Genomic DNA, 18,274 nt, shown 5'->3' with positions numbered 1-18,274 from the left:
GAGGAGCTAGTTGAACCAGAACGATCGGAACCATCGATGTTGTCGTTGGCCGTAAAAGTACGATCTTGGATGCGTTCTTGGGCATCCATCCAATCCTTCAAGCAAACACACATTTCTAGTGTTTCGGGCTTCAAACTTGTTCTTCTATCGTCTAGAACCCTTCCCGAAGCACTAAAAGCTCGTTCCGAGGCAACGGAGGAGGCTTGGATGCTGAAAATATCACGTGCCATTGCCGCCAAAATTGGATGCTTTGTGCTTTGGGATTTCCACCAATCTAGGATGTCCATCCCCAACCTCGAATCTTCGTCCAAGCCTTTCATGAAGTCGTAGTTTAAGTACATTTGCAACTCCGAAACATCGCTTTGTGTTCGCCTTGATGATGATCCACTACCTGAAAACTTAGATAACATGTTAGCAGCTTGGGCCGCCAAACTTTTGCCCGTTTTACTTACGCTTTTGGATGTTTGAGAAGGGGCAAAATGAGTGACGGTTCCATATTTAGATTCATAAACTCTATATAACTCAAAAAATTTATCTTTCACATGATTTTTATATTGTTCGACACCATCACCGAGTTGCATGCATTCATAGTAAATATCAATTAGCATAAATGTGCCATCATACTTTGATCTAGGATCTAAAATAGAAGCAAACATATAAACCATAGGAAGCTTAGTGTAATATTTACGCCATTTAGCCTCCATTTGTGGAACATAATCATTGTAATCTTGTTGTGATCGATGTTCATAAAGAAGTTGAGCAAATAAACATGCATTTTGAAGGAAAGAATGAATGCAAGGAACATAAACAGAAGAAAAACAGTGAGTCATACTATATAATAATTGTAAAAATTGCATATATTTTTCACAATTATCCCAATCGGAGTCTGCTATCATGAATTGTGGATACTTATTATTGTAAAACAATGAAAATGGAACTCTATACGAAAGTGCCTGACTCAACATGTCATAGGTGGAGTTCCACCTAGTTGGACAATCCGTTTTAATTCTAATAGGCTTTATCTTATTTTGCTTAAGATATCGCCTCCATTCCTGATACCTACTGCTAGAAGACATAATAGACAAAACAGCATTTCGAATTTTGGAATAGTATGGACCAATTGCTTCTTGTCCATCCTTAACACACAAGTTTAAAACATGACAAATGCATCTAATATGTAATGCATCTCCATCCATTATGACATTATGCAAGTTTGGTTTAATTAGATTAGCACTAGCTGTCATGGATGTTGCATTATCAAACGTCATGGACATGATTTTGTCCCTAAGACAATATTCATCAAGAGCACTCATAATACAATTAGAAATATTAAAGGCCGTATGGGGGTATTCAAGCAATTTGAAATAAATAATACGTTTTTGCAATAACCATTCACTATCAACCCAATGACAAGTAACACACAAATAATGTAAACCATAACCACCATCCCATGCATCAGAAGTTATAGAAACTCTTGAAGTAAGAGTTTTAAGTTCTTCAATTAATTTCATTTTGTATTCTAAGTAAGTTTTCATGGCAGCTGTTTTAACGGTTTTTCGGGAGATTTTTTTGTGTTGGGGTTGTAGTGCTCGTTTAATGTAATTGTTAAACGGATCACTTTCAGCAAAAAGAAAAGGTTGTTCGGCTTGGACTATCATTCTCCCAAGTTCATCCCTATCCCTCTCATAATTGTAAGTGAAGCCATAAGGATGGAATTGAGAAATTTTTGGTTGAGTTGGGTCAGTACTAGGGGCACCACATTTTTCACTGTGTCGGTTTAGGTGCCCCGTACCGCCTTTGGCTGGAGCCGAATAAATATTACCACAAGTTTTACACTTGGCTTTTTCACCATCTCTACTTAACAAGAAATATTGCCAACATTTACTCTTTCGGTTTTTCAAAAGGGTCATTTCTTCTTCGGTGTACCATTCAATGAATGGGTTATCAGATGTGGGAATAGTATTTTGGACGGATGGGTCACTAGAGCCGGCAGGTTGTGTGTTGCTTGCTTGAGTTGTTTGATAGTTAAATTCAAAAGGCATATCATGTGCGGAGGCATAATAAGGTGGAGATTGGGTGCTTTGCCATGGTTGGAATGTCCCTTGTTGATCTAATCCGGTGGGAAAACCGGTAGAAAACCCGGGGTGGGTGGGATTGGCCATTGTAGGGATTTGCATAGTAGAGATTTGCATTGTAGGGGGGGGCATAGAAGAGCCTTCCAATGGTCGTTTAGATTTGGCTTTTTTAGAGGAGGATTGGTTCGGGTTTGATGCCATGATTAATTAAGATTATTAACTAATAAATAATAATTAACAACAATATTAACAATTATAACAAATTAACAATTATAAGTTTATAACACTAACAAAGTAACAAATTATGGTTAGGATCGACGTTGTCCAGAGCCCAAATCCCGCCTTAGACAGATTTCAACAATCCAAATAACCCACAATTAAAATAGAAAGTAGTTTTTATGTAATTAAGTAGTTCCAAGTATACAACAATAATAATAATAATAATAATAATAATAATAATAATAATAATAATAATAATAATAATAATAATAATAATAATAATAATAATAATAACAATAATAATAACAATAACAATAACAATAACAAATTAAAATAAAGTTGAGTTAGATCTTACAATGACGCTTCAATGCTTTCCCAAATTTATAATTTCTCGAATTTATAATTTCCCGAAATTATAATTTCCCGAATGTAAATATAACAATTTTTTTTTTTTTTTTTGGTAGTAGACTAATAATATTAAAAATGTAAAATTTATAATAGAATAAGAGATTAAGAAATATTAAGAGATTATAATTTATAAATTATAATATATGAGAATAAGAGAGTAAGAGAGTAAGAGAATGAGATGAGAAGATGAGTATTGAGTTGTGGAAAGAATTGGAAGTTGAGGGTGGTATTTATAGGTGAAAATAGAGCCGTTTATAGCCGTTTATAGCCGTTTATGGCCGTTGGAGGGAAAAAACAAGAGCAGCGCCAGTTTATAGCCGTTAGCCCGCGGGCCGTGCCTGCGGGCCGTGCCTGCGGGCCGTGCCTGCGGGCCGTGCCTGCGGGCCGTGCCTGCGGGCCGTGCCACGGGCTATTGGCCGGGCTCGTGCCGTGCCGGGCCACTTTTGGGTTTTTTTTCACCGCAGCCCGCACGAGGCACGAGGGGCGTGCCATCGTGCCGGGCCGGGCCTGCCGTCGGGCCGTGCCGTGCCGGGCCATCCTCGTGCCGTGCCCGGGCCGCCCGCGTGCTGACCCGGCCCATGCCCAGCTCTAAGCACTATCATTCACAAAGATGTAACAAATTGACGGTTCCACATAATATTTTCCATTCAATTCACCCCAATGTCTCCATGAATCATTCCGTAAAGAGTAGATAAAAATCGATGTAGAAAACTTCCTATGTTCCGAAGAAGTACTACTCCAATCTTTATATATTCTTGAATCAATGCAATTCTTGATAATTATTACCTTGTAATCCTTAGCTAGAGGATCGTATCCAAATCCATAATACTCACAATACTTGGGACACTCATAATAAGATGGAAAATTAGGGCTCTCAAATAGAGAAGGCAACTTTTTATACTCATTGAGTGTTGGGTTCCAAAGATAACGACCATCATCCTTCTTAAACCTACACCAATAATAATATAATCCATCGCACGGACCACATATGTACGTATTACTAAACGCCATAGGAGTACATAATTTTTCATATGCTAATAAAACTTTTGGTGCTTCATAATCTAACAATAACGCATAATTATCAAGTTCATTTGCTTGAGTAATTGGAAATCGAGCAATTTTAAATTGAGCTATAAGACAGTCGCAACAATCATCGTTGTTTCTATAGTAATTTTTTAGATGCTTTGTAATGAAATTAGGGCTCTTGATAATAGCATACCATGATTTGCAAATAACTTTAAACTGCAATAGAGTTTTAACAGGCAACCTTGACAAAATTTCCGTTAACAAATCTTCGGGAATTGAATCTCCAATATTTTCTTTTAAAACTCCACTTGACCTTTTTCCTGCCCTTAACATTCTGCAAATTAATATTACATTATATTTGCATTGAAAAATATCTTTAAAAAATTGAATGATAAATAATCATTATGATAATTTAAAATATTTTTTTACGGGCAGAATATGTAGAATTTGTTATTCCTTAATTATCCTATTATTAAAATAAGTTAATAACAAACTATAAATTGAATAATTAAAAGAAGAATTTACATACCTTTTCTTTAAAATGGTTGCAATTTTGTCTATACTTGGATACATACTATGTTGGTGCAAGGAAAGAGCCATCCCTAGTCCCTACAACACAATACATAATAATCAATATAACGAACATTTTTTACAACCAAAAAAACAAAATTAAAAACCACCAATACTAACCGATATGGATTAAATTATTTTGTGTTGCGATTGTACAAATTTTTGATACAAGTTTTCAGAGTTAATATCACAATGCAACATAGTACAATACCCAAATTATTATCATCCCCTTAAATTTATTTATTTTTTTTCATGTTTTATTTCATATTTTATTTCATAAAAAGATTTCATATAAGAAGAAGAAAAAAAATATTCCTTCAAAAAAAATAAAAATTACTACTCCATAAATTTTGTTCTAAAGTGTTGGGCCTTTGTTTCAGATCATCAATAAATTTTGTTCTAAATTATCACCCAATTTTGTTTCAGATCAAAAAAAAATTACTACTCCATAAATTTTGTTCTAAATTATCACCCAATTTTTGTACTAAGATATGGATTGAAATAAATCAGCCACACTTTAATAAAACAAACAACTCACCAAATAATGTAAAATAAAAATTAAAAATTTAAGGGAATTCATAAAATTAATGTAAATTTACCGAATTGTTGACGTAATCAACTATCACGTTTGTTGGTCAAATTCGCTGGAATCAAAGAATACACAAAGTCTTATATGTGGCTGGCCACACCGTGTGGTCAACCACTATAGGGGTTACTTTGCTAGTGTAATGGGGGTTACTTGATCAGTGTTAAAAGGGTTACTTCATCATTGTTATAGAGTTACTCGGTCATTGTTATAGGGGTTACTTGATTGGTATTACAGGGGTTACTTAATCAATGTTATAGGGGTTACTTTAAGTGGTCACACGGTGTGGCCGGCCGCACACAAGACGAGCTGCGAAGAATAATATGTTGAAATCAGTGGTCAAGCTTAATCTTAATTTAATTTTCACATCAGTTACATACGGAGGAGTAGGGATTGGAGTATATTAGAGCTGGTTTGGTTATATTTGTTAATATTGCATATTTGGTAAGTTTATCGTGTTAGGAGTTTTATGCATGTTAGGGTTTTATTTTTTATTATTATTATTATTATTATTATTATTATTATTATTATTATTATTATTATTATTATTATTATTATTATTATTATTTTTAATTTTTTAAGAGAGCTACAAGGGCAGGGTGAGAATCGGCCCAAAATTTTCCGTAATTGGAAGAAAAACTCTAACCACTTGAGCTATCCCTCACTCTCCACTTTGTATTTTATATATATATATGTGATTGATATCAATACAAGGCCAAGCCGTTTACACTACAAGAAAAATCATTTTTCGTAGCAATTATTTCGTAGCGATTGTTCAATCGCTACAATATGCAAGTATGTTTGTGAAATAATTAAGGATGTCGTATCATTTTTACAATCACCATGGTTTTCCCATATAAAATCGATACGGAAAGCATAATAATACATATCCACACTATTTTTACACATTTATATAATTTTGAGAAATCGTATCATTTACAATCGCCACTAAATCCTAAAAATCGATACGAAAAGCCTTTTCAACACTAGATATATAAATATTGTTTGACAAAGAATACATAAAATATGTCATATCTTATTGGTAAAACATTTAATATAAGAGTATGAGGTTTCATGTTCGAATCTTGTAAAGATCATACGCATGTTTTTTTTTTGAAGAAAATGAGTTAAACATTTATAGCGATTGTAATCGCTACAATAATCACCACGATTTGATGTAGTTTTTCGTATCGATTATTGAGGCCAACCCCAGCGATATTGAAAACCACTACTAAAGGCTAAGGCAACGGGGGATATTGTATGGACCATTCGTTGGGAAAGCTTTTTGTTGCAATTACAATCGATACTAAAGGTTAAAATAATCGCTACGAAAAGGTTATTTTCTTGTAGTGATTTTCTCCACATCTTTCTTCACTTAAACATGGTATCAAAGCCTCTCTAATTTCTAGAGATTTTTTTCGATCTTGGTTTGTTCTTGAATTAATTCCGCAAATATTCGTTGTATAATTGTGAGATTAGGGCTTCGATTTACATTTTTCCACACATTTTTTTGAGTTGAAATTACGCGCCTCCCCTCCTCATCCCCACCAACGAAATCGAACCCCCTCCTTTCCACCACCCCGCAAATACTGGCTTTAGGTTGGTTCGAGTGTAAATTTTAGGGTTTGAGGGGTGCAGCTAAGGGTGCCGACACCAACAGTGGAGGGGAGAAGGGTGGCTAGGACTATAGAGGAGGGTGATCTACACCGTGAAAGAGGTGGAATTAGGGTGGTCAATACCGTGAAAGGGTGATTTTGTGGGTGGGGCTAAGGAGGGAGGTGGTTTTGTGGGTGGATTGGGGTAGTCAACGCCAAAAAAGAGGTCAAACACCATATTTATAGCAGAAAGATGATTTTGAAAAGAAAAAAAATTAATTAAGGTTTGATTTCGAAAAAAAAAATATATAAAGAGGTTTTTGTAAAATTTCCTTTAAAATATGAAATATCTTGGAAAGTAATGTCATTAATATTTAGGAAATACGGGTAGGCACAAACGATGAAAAACTACATGTGTACATTTGTTGTAAAGTTATCCTAAATCAATAATTACCTTGAATACGATATAGATAAAAGTAAATTAAAGGAAATTAAATTAGGCTTTATTCATAAAAGTTTCCTTCTTTAAACGAGTTGAGTAAAATCAAAATCAATGAAAAAGTCTTGGTCTCGATAATTAAAGGGAAGCTCTAACTGTTTGAGTTATACTTCACTGTTAGTGTGTGTGTATATATATATTTTTTTATTCAAGAGAGGCAGAGCCAAATACAAAGAAAATAAGTGTGTGTGTGTCTAAAATTTAAACTATAATTTGAAATTTAGTAACCCTTATTAAATATTAACCCTTATTTAATCTTATTTGTCTCATACTTATTAAATCTTTTTTAGTTTTATTTTTTAGAATATGTGAATATAAAATGAACAAAAATAATCAAATTCATACAATATTCAAATCACCTTATTTCCAATAAGTTCAGAAGTTCAAATTAAATACAAGGTTATATGTTGGCATAGTCTTGCAAACAATATAATACATGTGAGTGTCTCACATTGATATAAAGTTGTATGGGAGAATAAAACAATGTATGGGAGAATAAAACACTATATTTTATAAGGCTAAAAGGGGCTATTTTCCTTGTTATTACATAGATTTTGGGACGGAACTAACATCCTTAAACTGCTTGTAAAGTGACTTTCTCTTTTGGTGAAGGTGTAGCCCATGCCCGAATTTAATATGGTATATATTAGAATCAGGCCTACTGTTAGAACCTTTAATGGCTTAATGAAGTACACTACTACATACACTATTAGGCCAACTTATCCATGTGAAGGGGAGTGAAAAAAATGCACTCTAGCCTATAAAACATTATATATGACAAAATTTACTAAGCGATCTTACATATGAGGGGGAGTGTTGACTATTGAGGCATAACCTTTAAACCTTTTGAAAAAGGAAGAAGTATTTGATATTTAATTACTTATTTATACTCTAATGATCTAATCTAGTGGGTTGCATAATGATCCACTCTATAAGACTATAACAAATAAAAAAGTACATTAATTAAGGAAGAGGCCGGGGGAAATACTTGTTATTTTACCTACTCTCAATCAATTCGTCCAAGTCTTTGTCATCCTTACAAAATATGCTAAAATGCCTCTTAAAATAGATTAAAAAAATAATTACACCAAGAAAATTAAGCCATATACTCTTATATTATAATAAGTACAATATAATATGCGAATATATGATTTTATTAATTTTACTAATTTATAATTCATGAGTGATCAGTCAATGTCTGCCGCAGTAGACATAGATCAAAGCCTCTCCCATCGTCAACCTGTAGGAACAAAGTTACTCATAATTAGATCAACTACATATACAAATAATATATACACGGAGTAATTTCTTTGTCCTTAAAAAAACTTATCTATAAAACTTTTAATGATGCCTAAAACATGTCTTAAATCAGTAATAAAATACGTAGCATATACTACCTCCAATTTTTATTTTTTTTAACTTTAGGGTATTATATGTGAGATATTAATATTCCAAAGTTGCAAATAATAAAAATCGGAGATAATATTTAATATTCTTATGGGGCAGTTTTATGGGGATGAAGAGGGCAATATATGAAGTATATATATATTACCTGTGCTTGTATGGTGTGAACCAAATTACTGCCAATTCTTGATGAAACACAGTTGATCACATTTAGCCCTTCTTCACCAAGTACACGGAGCATTTTCGAAAGGCGAAAACCTCTGTTATTTTCACGATCGTCGTCATCCAATGCACTTGTACGAACAATAACTTCAATTAGTCCATCTTTACAAGGTTTTACTGTCACATGATGACTTTGCTGCCGTTTAGAAGTGCTACTACTGCTTGAACTTATTCCAGCACCTGATGTCATTTTCAATAATTCATCTCTTTTATCATTTAGTGCTTTTATTCCCTCCTCCATACTGTTTATATGGTTTGTTGTCACTTGCAAGAGATCCGAAATCGACCGCTTCTTCTGCTACATCGATCGGACAATGCAACACATACATTAGCAAAATACGGCCTTACTCAATCTTAAATCGATAAGCTAGTATATAGAGGCTAAATTTTCTAACATTGTAACAAAGCAATTACAGACAAAACAATGGTCAAATTAATGCAAAACCTTAGGTCGATTAACAATTAAGATATTGATAGTCAAAGGTACATTTCAAAAACTGTGTAAAGTCAAAATGAGATTGTCAAATTGAAATGGAAAGAGTAATATAAGTAATAGAGTATAAACATATTTCTGGGTCATTATTATCTTAAGCTTTTGGTTGCGTTGGTCCACTAACATGATATCAGAGTCAGCGTGACACAAAGCATACGGATTAGAATCTCATCTACCCCCACTTTCAACCATCAGCTTAAGATTTTGGTTGAATTGGTCCACTTACAATAATTATACGAGGTACAAAGTAGTACTAACCTTAATAAGCGCAGGAGGTAGTAACGACCGAAGTTCTTGGTAGAGGGAGGACATATCATGCCTCCTCTTTCGCTCAATTTCCACGGCCTTCGCTTTCTTCTTCCCGGCCTCATCCTTACTCGGGGCTGGAGCTGGGGCCGGGGCGGGGGCTGTGGCAAAGTTGAACTCCACAACATTATTATGTTGAGGTAGTTGAGTTGAAGCTTGAAATGAGTTACTAATAGTCAGTAAATTATCATGACTATATTGAGCTTGATTCTCTGTTGTAGTTAACAAAGCTGAAACATCATAATTTTGAGGGGTTTGTGGAAAAGCGTTACTGATAAGCTGCATTAGCTCATCATCTAGTGAAATTGAATCATAATCGAAGGGATTCGATGAAGTTGGAGGATTGTGGTCCATGGATTATTATTATTAGTACGAGGTTGATAAAGTCTAGAAGTAAATTAGTTTTGTTCTTGGGATTTTTGTTTAAGGTTTCGTGATATATAGCAATTTATAGTGATTTTAATTTAATGTATATATAAATGTTTGGAATAATAATTCAAATAATTGAGGACGATTAATAATGCATATATAGTATCTAGCTCAATATAATATTATCCTACTTTGGATTTTGGAATGTGTTTTAGATGCAAGATAGACAAAAAGATCATACGTATTATAATTTTTTATGAAGTAAGTAGAAAGTTGGAGTGATTCTTTATGGGATTATTAATAATGGCAAAAATAAAGAAACTTAAGCCACACTGATTAGTTCTAGCTCTTAATAGTGAGCTCATCACAACCCTAGCTATGTGTGTAAGACTACTTCACTATTCTTAGGGGCCATTTGGTTCGCAAAGGGTAATCATAATGGAATGAACAAAAGAAAAGAATCGTAATAGAATGAAAATCCCCCAAATTTGGGGTGTTGTTTGTTTTGAATAACAAAGGAAACACAGCCACCAGTCCAACCACACCACCACCACATTGCTTCACTTCCCACAATTTCCAGCCACCACCCAGCCACTCCATCACTTGCCGAGCCTCCTCCACCACTCGTCGACCACCGCCTTGCCTCCTCCACCACTCGCCGACCACCGCCGCACCTCCCTTCCGCTCCTCGCGCCCTCACACATTTCCCCTCCCCCGCAAAAACATCCCACAACCCCTGCAAAACCCTGGAAACCCCTCCTTATCCCCGTAAAACCGCCGTCCAGCCCTCCCACTACCCTCGAAACCCTAGCCGCTAAGGTTTCGAGAGTGGTGGGAGGGCTGGGCGGCGGTTTTACGGGGATAGGGAGGGGTTTCTAGGGTTTTGCGGGGGATGTGGGATGTTTTTGCGAGGGAGGGGAGGGCGACGAGGGTCGAGGGAGGGGCGGCGGTGGTCGGGGGAGGGGCGGCGGTGGTCAGGTATGAAGGTGGGTTGGTTTTCCGGTGGTGGTGTGAAGGTGGGTAGGGAATGGAAATGAAAATACCTAGGGGGTGGGGAATGAAGTTAGAGGGATTTGGGGAATGAATAGGGTGAAGGGAATGGGAAAAATGGTCTAACAAACAACAAAGGGAATGAGGGCAGTTGATTTCCATTCCCTTTGATGATTAACCCCAACCAAACGGCCCCTTAATGTTGATAATATGTGAAGAAATTTCTATTATTCCTTGGGTTATCTAGCTTTCTACCTGGGTACCAATAGTCCCAATCTTTTAAGAGTTCCAACTATATTTTTCTTTTATGTTACTTTAGGGTTCTGGTTGTTTATGATTGATGGACAACATTTTTCTAAACTTATATATGTTCATAGTAATTTGTACTTCGTACGGTAGTCCTTATTAAAACCTATTTTTTCCGAACTTAACTTATTTGAACTGATTAGATCTGAAAAAAAAAAAAGGTAAAGTAACAAACTATCTCAAGGATTGAATCTAGACTTTTTTTAATTGTCATATAAAAAAAAAAACTTTTTTCTAAATTGATTAAGTTAACCCACATGTGACTTGAGAGTTGAGACTATTATCCTTAGGGATTCAGTGGGGCAGGTCAAGTGGGAGACCCGCCCCATCCCCGCATGGATCTTGGTTTGGCGGGTGGTGGGGCGGGGATGGGGATAAAAACCATATCTGCCATGGATGATGGGGCGGGGTGGATTTTAAGTTGTACCCGCCCCATTGACATCCCTAATTATCCTGGCCATGTTTGGTAATTGCCTTTTTAATGGCTTTTTGGTTAGTTTTTGGCTTTTTTAGGTGGTCAAACAGCCAAAAAATGTGTTTGGTAATTGGCTTTTTAGTCCGCGAAAAAGCTTATTTTTAGACCAAAATGAAAAAGCTGCTTTGAGTAGCTTTTTTGTTGGCCCACAAATTATCTAATAAACAGCCAACAACAAACAATTAATTTACCAAACACTTTTATAAACAGCCATCTTAAACAGCCAATTTCAAAAGCCATTATAAACAGCCAACCGCTAATAGTCATTTGCCAAACAAGGCCCCTATCTAGAACAATAAAGAGCTGACTTTCTTTCTTCCCCTTTTTTTTTTTTTTTTTTGACATTGTGTTGTCAAACTCTCTTCTTATTATGAAAAGTTTTTTATTAACGAACCAAGGCTACACCCGACATAACTGTCCACTTTATACGATCAAGGAGGTTCTATCTCAAAACCATATGGCAATGAGGGGAGTAGCCCCTTAGCCTTATAAAGTGGACACAACTTTTTTATTTCTTCAATGTGGGATACAGTACACATCCCAATACAAATTCTTACTTATAAACTCAATCAATGTGGGACAACACACCACTCACATGTGGGTTTTTTCATGGGCTCAACAGTTTTGCTTAGTGTAATTCCTACTTAAAAGTTAAGATTTATCATGATATTATAAAAGTATGATTATGGCCATTAACACTCCTAAAAGGTATTGAGCCCGTTGATTATATGAAAAATGCAAGTTGGAGAGATTTGAAATTGCCTTAGATCAAGAAAATAAAAGCCAAGCATAATTAACTTTAAATTTCAAACATGCTCATTGCTCAATTAGTCAATTACAATACTTTTATATTGGTTTCTCAGTTTAGCTAGCGTAGAAAAAGCGGAAGGCTTTTAACGTGCTTAATTACAATAAAGCCAATAATCTCTTCAGATTCATTTAATCACATGTTTAAATATAGCAAATTATATATTTTTTTTAGAAAAATATAGCAAATTATATCAGCAATACTTGCATAAATAGTACGTAAAATTAGGGGCTGCCATTTGTTGAAAAAATGTCATAAAGTAACAATGTTGTCTCGCTCGTGTTATGCTTGTGAATTTGTGATTGAATTCAATTGTCTATTGCTTTGCTTTTGTTGACTCGAATGAACAATACAAGAGGGGGGGTGAATTGTATTGTGGAGGAACTGGGGTAATTTTTGCGGAATTCTTAAAGAAACTTAAACAAAAACTTTAAAGTGCAAGAGAGATTTTATGTGGAAAACTTCTTGGCCCTAATCAAGAAGAAAAACCACGACCACAAGGGATTTTAAACTCAACTCTTAATAATAATAGGGCAAACAACCTATTAAAAATTAAGACTCTAAACTCAAGTTCCTCAACGAACTTAAGTTCCCCCTCAACTGATCCCTCAATCAGTTAAGCTCTCGAATCTCTCTCTTTCTCCTTGCTTCGCTCAAGCAATTACACACTCTAGAGTTTACCCAAACTCTACCCCAATACAACTCAAGATAAAACTCCTAAGATGCTAAGTACAAAGACACTCAAGGACTTAAGTGGATTTTTGACTCTTTTAGAAAAGCTAAGAATTGTAATGCTCAAGTGTACTTTTCAAAACAGAAAACTAATCCTATTTATACAGGAGGAAAGCAGTTGAAAACCTTACGTTTTCCTTAGCTCCCACTATACCACAACTTCCATGAAATAAGGAAGTGCAGTTCGTGGATGCTTGGGCAGCAAGCTGAAGCGCACAGTAAGGAAGTGGTTCCTATATTTTCTCAACCTCCTTTACCAAGTAAAAGCCGTTTTAAAAAATAGTTTTACCAAGTCAGATTTTCCAAAATGTTAGGATAAAATCAGAACAGAAAATCTTTTAATAAATAAGATATTTTTACTTAAAAGATATTTTTCTGAAATAAAATTAAATATTTGTTAAAGAAAGGAAAAATAAAATCTTTATAAACTGAAATTAAATCCACTTAAATCCTATCAATTAACAATGTACTTAACATATATACAAGAAGCCTAAAATAAATAATAAAGATACAATAGACTCCTTGGAACACAGTGAAGCTTCGACTCTGGAGCTTCAGTTCCTCACTCAAGGAACTTGGCTTTTGATTGTCTTCTATGCTTGTCCATAGCTCATCCTTTAGACTTGTTCCATGCTCCATTCTAACTCTAGAACTTCGTTGCATATAAAACTTGTCAATACATCAAAGCTAATAGACAAAAGTTAAAGCTCCTATGGGTTTGCTTAGGTTCCTTGAGTCATCATCAAAACTTAAGATCAACAATATGCTTTCAACAAGGACGTAAAAATAAACATTCATTTATATGATATGCACATATTATATAAACATTAATTAATTTGTGATTGTTTGATGTTATATCACTATCATACGACAAATCCCACTATATAAAACTAATATATTATGACCATTCACCAATTGGTTAGTAGGCGTGACGAACATGAGATTTTCATTTGATGGAATAGTTTCATTTAAATCATAATATAATTTGGAGACAGTATGAAATTTTTGTTCGATTTAGTTTGGACTACTAGACCAATTTCACTTTTGGATTTAAGTTGGTTATTTAATTTATGAGTTAAGTAATTAATTATAAGCAATTTAGTTTTCTATAGTCTAATAGTTAGATAAGTTTTTTCTTTCTTCTCTTTTTTTTTTTTTTTTTTGGAAACTGGATATGCTTTCCTTCATTTGCCATAATATAGAGAGAGAAAGAGGGGAATGTTAAGATACAAAAGATGGAGAATGGTAGAGAGAGAAAAAGAGGAGAAGAGCCGAAAAGGAAGCCCTAATCTATCATAATTAACAAAATATGGTCTAGTGGCATTTTTTTTGTAATATTTTTGTAAATACGGAGTACATCATTATATGTGGGGCCTACATTTAATAAAAAAAATGTGTTGACTTATTTATAAATGTCATGTAGATAAACTTGTATTTTCTCATAGAGGAATGTGCGGAGAAAGAAAGAGAAGGATGGTTGAGAGAGAAAGAGAATGGGGAGAGTAACAGAGTCAGAGGGATGGTGTGAAGGATGCTCGTCTTAAATTTCGTCGGCAATTATCGTTTGATTTTAAAAACAGTCACTAATCTCTACTATGTGTTAATTAAAAGGCATCCATAAATGTGTGTATGTACCACGTGTATCCATTCTTACACCGGTATAGCACCACATCATCATTCAACAACCTTTAGGTTCATGCCACATCGTCATTCAATGATCATAATTAAAAATGCATGCAAAGAAATTTGAACCTCAAACCACATTGAAAGGATCGGAAACCACATGTATTACCATTTTAGCTAGAATTAATTCATGCTCTATATAATAATCTTAATTTATATATAATACATATATACATGCATTATAATGTAGAATAAATTATAATTATCACAGTTTCTAATTTATTATTTACTCACGTTAAAAAAATTAATACGAATAAGTCTTTTAAAGAGTCTAATATAAAAATGAAATTATTCAAAGTACAGGGCCGTCCCGTTAAATTTCGGGGCCCTGTTCTAAACTATAAAATGGGGCCCTAACGGAAAAAAAATTATAATACTTAAATATTATATCAAAAATAATATCATATTACAAGGATATATATATATATATATATATATATATATATATATATATATATATATATATATATATATATATATATATATATATATATATATATATATATATATATATATATATATATATATATATATATATATACTTTATAAAAGAAATCTTATGTATTTAGACTATTATTTGAATAATAAACAATTTAACAGCATCTTATACAACTTCATACTAATCTAAACCTTAAAGATAAGTTATTTAAAAAGAGCTTTTCTTCTAACACTTTTGGAAGCAAATTCATCAACCAAGTCTTCATATTGTATCGTCTCCAAAAGATCGTTTTCAATCGCTATTAATGCTAATCCATTAAGCCTTTCTTGTAGCATAGTAGATCGCAGGTACGTTTTCAGCAGCTTCAATTTAGAAAAGCTTCTTTCTGCAGAAGCAACAGTCACAGGTATAGTTAATAAAATTCTATACGCAATAGTTGTATTAGGAAAACAGTCTAAACCTTTCAAAAACTTTAATATATCAATAGGTCTTTCTTTTTCATCAGGCAATATATCTCTTAATAGCTTTAGCTCCACAAACAAATCATTCCCACTAATATCAGATTGCTCATTATACTTCAAAGCAAGTTCCAGATGACTGCAACATGACTTCAACATTGCCTCATCCAATGATTGCAACCTGTGAGAGCTAAACATAAAACCAAATATACGTTCATACTCTTGATATTGCTCAAATCTATTGTTTAGAGAAACAACAGCTTGGTCAACAAGATAAAGAAAATAATTAATTCTAAAAGAATCCTCTCTAGATAACTCCACTGATGGAGTATTGCTATCATCCACCTGCTTTTTTCTCCTAATTATACGTCTTTGAGGGAATATTGGATCAACATCCAATTCAATAGCAATTAGCTTAGCAATATCCATTGCCTTGTGAAAACCAGTTTCCCTGTACTCTTTGAAAAATGAAATCAGTCCTTTTATTTTTCCCATAGCAACATCAATAAACATATCATTTGATTGCAATATTTTACTAACATTATTTATCACAGATAAAATATCAAACCAAATGACTATTGCCATCAAGAATTCAAAATCACCAAGCTCATTAGTTGCTAAGGATTTAGCTTCACGTTGAATTTTTGAATCAAGATCTTTTTCTGACAATTCAAGTAAAGCCTCTCTAAAATCAGCCAATTGATATTTGATAGCTTTGACACTTTCTACGTGGCTCTCCCATCGAGTGGATGACAAAGGTTTTGGTGTCAAACCTTTTACATTATCTTTCAAAATGTCCCATCGTTTTGTAGAATTGGTAAAGATTGTGTAAATGCGTTGAATAACTCCAAAAAAAAATCTCTTGCTTTAGAGCATGAGTTAGCCATATCACACAATGCCAAATTTAAACTATGACAACCACAAGGAGTATAAAAGGCTCTCGGGTTTAAGTCTAAAAATATTTTTTGCACACCTTGATGTTTTCCTTTCATATTTGATCCATTATCATAACCTTGTCCCCTCACATCAAATATGTCAAGATCAAGATTTTTCAACTCATTTTGCAAAACATTAAAAAGTCCTTGGCCAGTTGTATCATTCACATTTAAAAATCCTAAAAAGGATTCTTCAATGCTAACAGAGTTTGAAGACACATCCACATATCTAATTATCAAATTTGCTCTTGGTGACTAATATCGAGTGTACAATCAAGTATAATTGAGAAATACTTTGCTTGTTTGATTTTTTTTAATGATTTCTGTTTTGATGGCAGAAGCAAGCAAAAGTATTAGCTCATTTTGGATTCTATGTCCAAGATAATGAACGTGAATTTCATCATTTGTAATACGCCTAACACGTTCTTGGATAATGGGATCAAACTCTGCTAGCATTTCAATTAAACCCAAAAAATTGCCATTGTTATCTTGATACAATTTTTCATTAGTACCACGAAAGGCCAAAGTATGTTTAGCAAGGAATTTAACTATAGATATAATTCTTTTCAAAACCTTTTTCCAATGCTCCTTTTCTTTCTCAATCAAATTTTGAACAGTTTTATCAATAGTTTCATTCTTTTGGAGCCTTAGACGCAACTCATACCAAGTGGTCATATTCTTAACATGTTCCATGCCCGTCTCATGCTCCCTAAGCCTCTCACCAACATGTGCCCAATCACCAAAGCCCTCGTTTGTTAATAGGCCTCTACCAATCCCTTTTTTAAAGACTTTACAACAAAAACAAAATACTCTATCAAGTTCTTTAGAATAGACAAGCCAATCTCTATCACATTTTTCCCCATTTGATAAAACTCTAGTATACAAATTAGCCGTAAAGCATCTAGAGAATTTATCTTTAGGGCCCTTCACAATTGAAAAATCTCTTTTAGGACCTTTTGTCACTATTATATCTATCATTCTAGAATCAAGAGCATCCCAATTTCTAGGATCAAATATGTCAAACAAAAAGTCAGATTCATTTGCTTCTTCTACATTGTCATTAGCATTATCTTGCAAATCATCATTTTCATTATCAAGAACATTATTGAAACCATCATCATGACCAACTTCAGGAACAAGATTATCAATGGGCTCATCACTAACATTCTCAGGTTCATAATTTTCATTCTCCATATTAACAGTTTCAACATTAACATCCTCAACAATTGGATTTTCAGAACAACCTTGGGGCTCTTTTATCAGAAATTTATCAAAACCCCCTCTTAGAGATTGAGTTAATTCCTCTAATTTTTTCTTTTTCTTCCGCTTCTCATATCCAGAATTATACTTTCTTGTTATAGGAGGCATAATTAGATGATAATTATTCAGTAATCAGACAAGTTATAAATTTAATTAAAAAAAAAAAAAGAGCTGAAACTCTGAAAGGATAGAAACAACCTAAAAAGTCCAGCAGACCACCGAGACCAGCAATATCGATCAAAAACCACAGTCAAACTCAGGCACCCTGCGTTGAAAATTGCTATTTGTTGCTTGACAATAGAAATCGAACAATTTGTATATTTCAATCTGTAAAAAAAAAAACATAAAGTATTGTTAATTTTACTTCAATTCTACAAATTCCTCAAAAATCTGAAATTTAATTAGATCATATTAAT

The 18,274-nt window shown here is 33.9% G+C and overlaps 1 protein-coding gene and 1 pseudogene across 1 annotated transcript; both read right to left on the bottom strand.

Moving 5' to 3' along the window:
• Positions 1 to 8,155: 8,155 nt before the first annotated feature.
• On the bottom strand, positions 8,156 to 9,757 carry LOC145568090 (transcription factor bHLH118-like). Its single transcript, XM_081627524.1, has 3 exons — positions 9,356 to 9,757; positions 8,531 to 8,899; positions 8,156 to 8,218 (listed from the first exon to the last, which is right to left on the bottom strand). Exons 1-3 carry the CDS (start codon positions 9,755 to 9,757, stop codon positions 8,156 to 8,158), a joined length of 834 nt encoding a protein of 277 aa, XP_081483650.1.
• A 5,651-nt stretch (positions 9,758 to 15,408) lies between these two features.
• Positions 15,409 to 17,966, bottom strand: LOC145568080 (uncharacterized; annotated as a pseudogene).
• Between the last annotated feature and the right edge of the window lie 308 nt (positions 17,967 to 18,274).

The sequence above is a fragment of the Chenopodium album genome, chromosome 2, assembly GCF_948465745.1.
Source record: "Chenopodium album chromosome 2, dcCheAlbu1.1, whole genome shotgun sequence".
Lineage (NCBI taxonomy): Eukaryota > Viridiplantae > Streptophyta > Magnoliopsida > Caryophyllales > Amaranthaceae > Chenopodium > Chenopodium album.
Note: the sequence above shows the minus strand (reverse complement) of the source record. Positions and strands in the feature narration are given on the sequence as shown.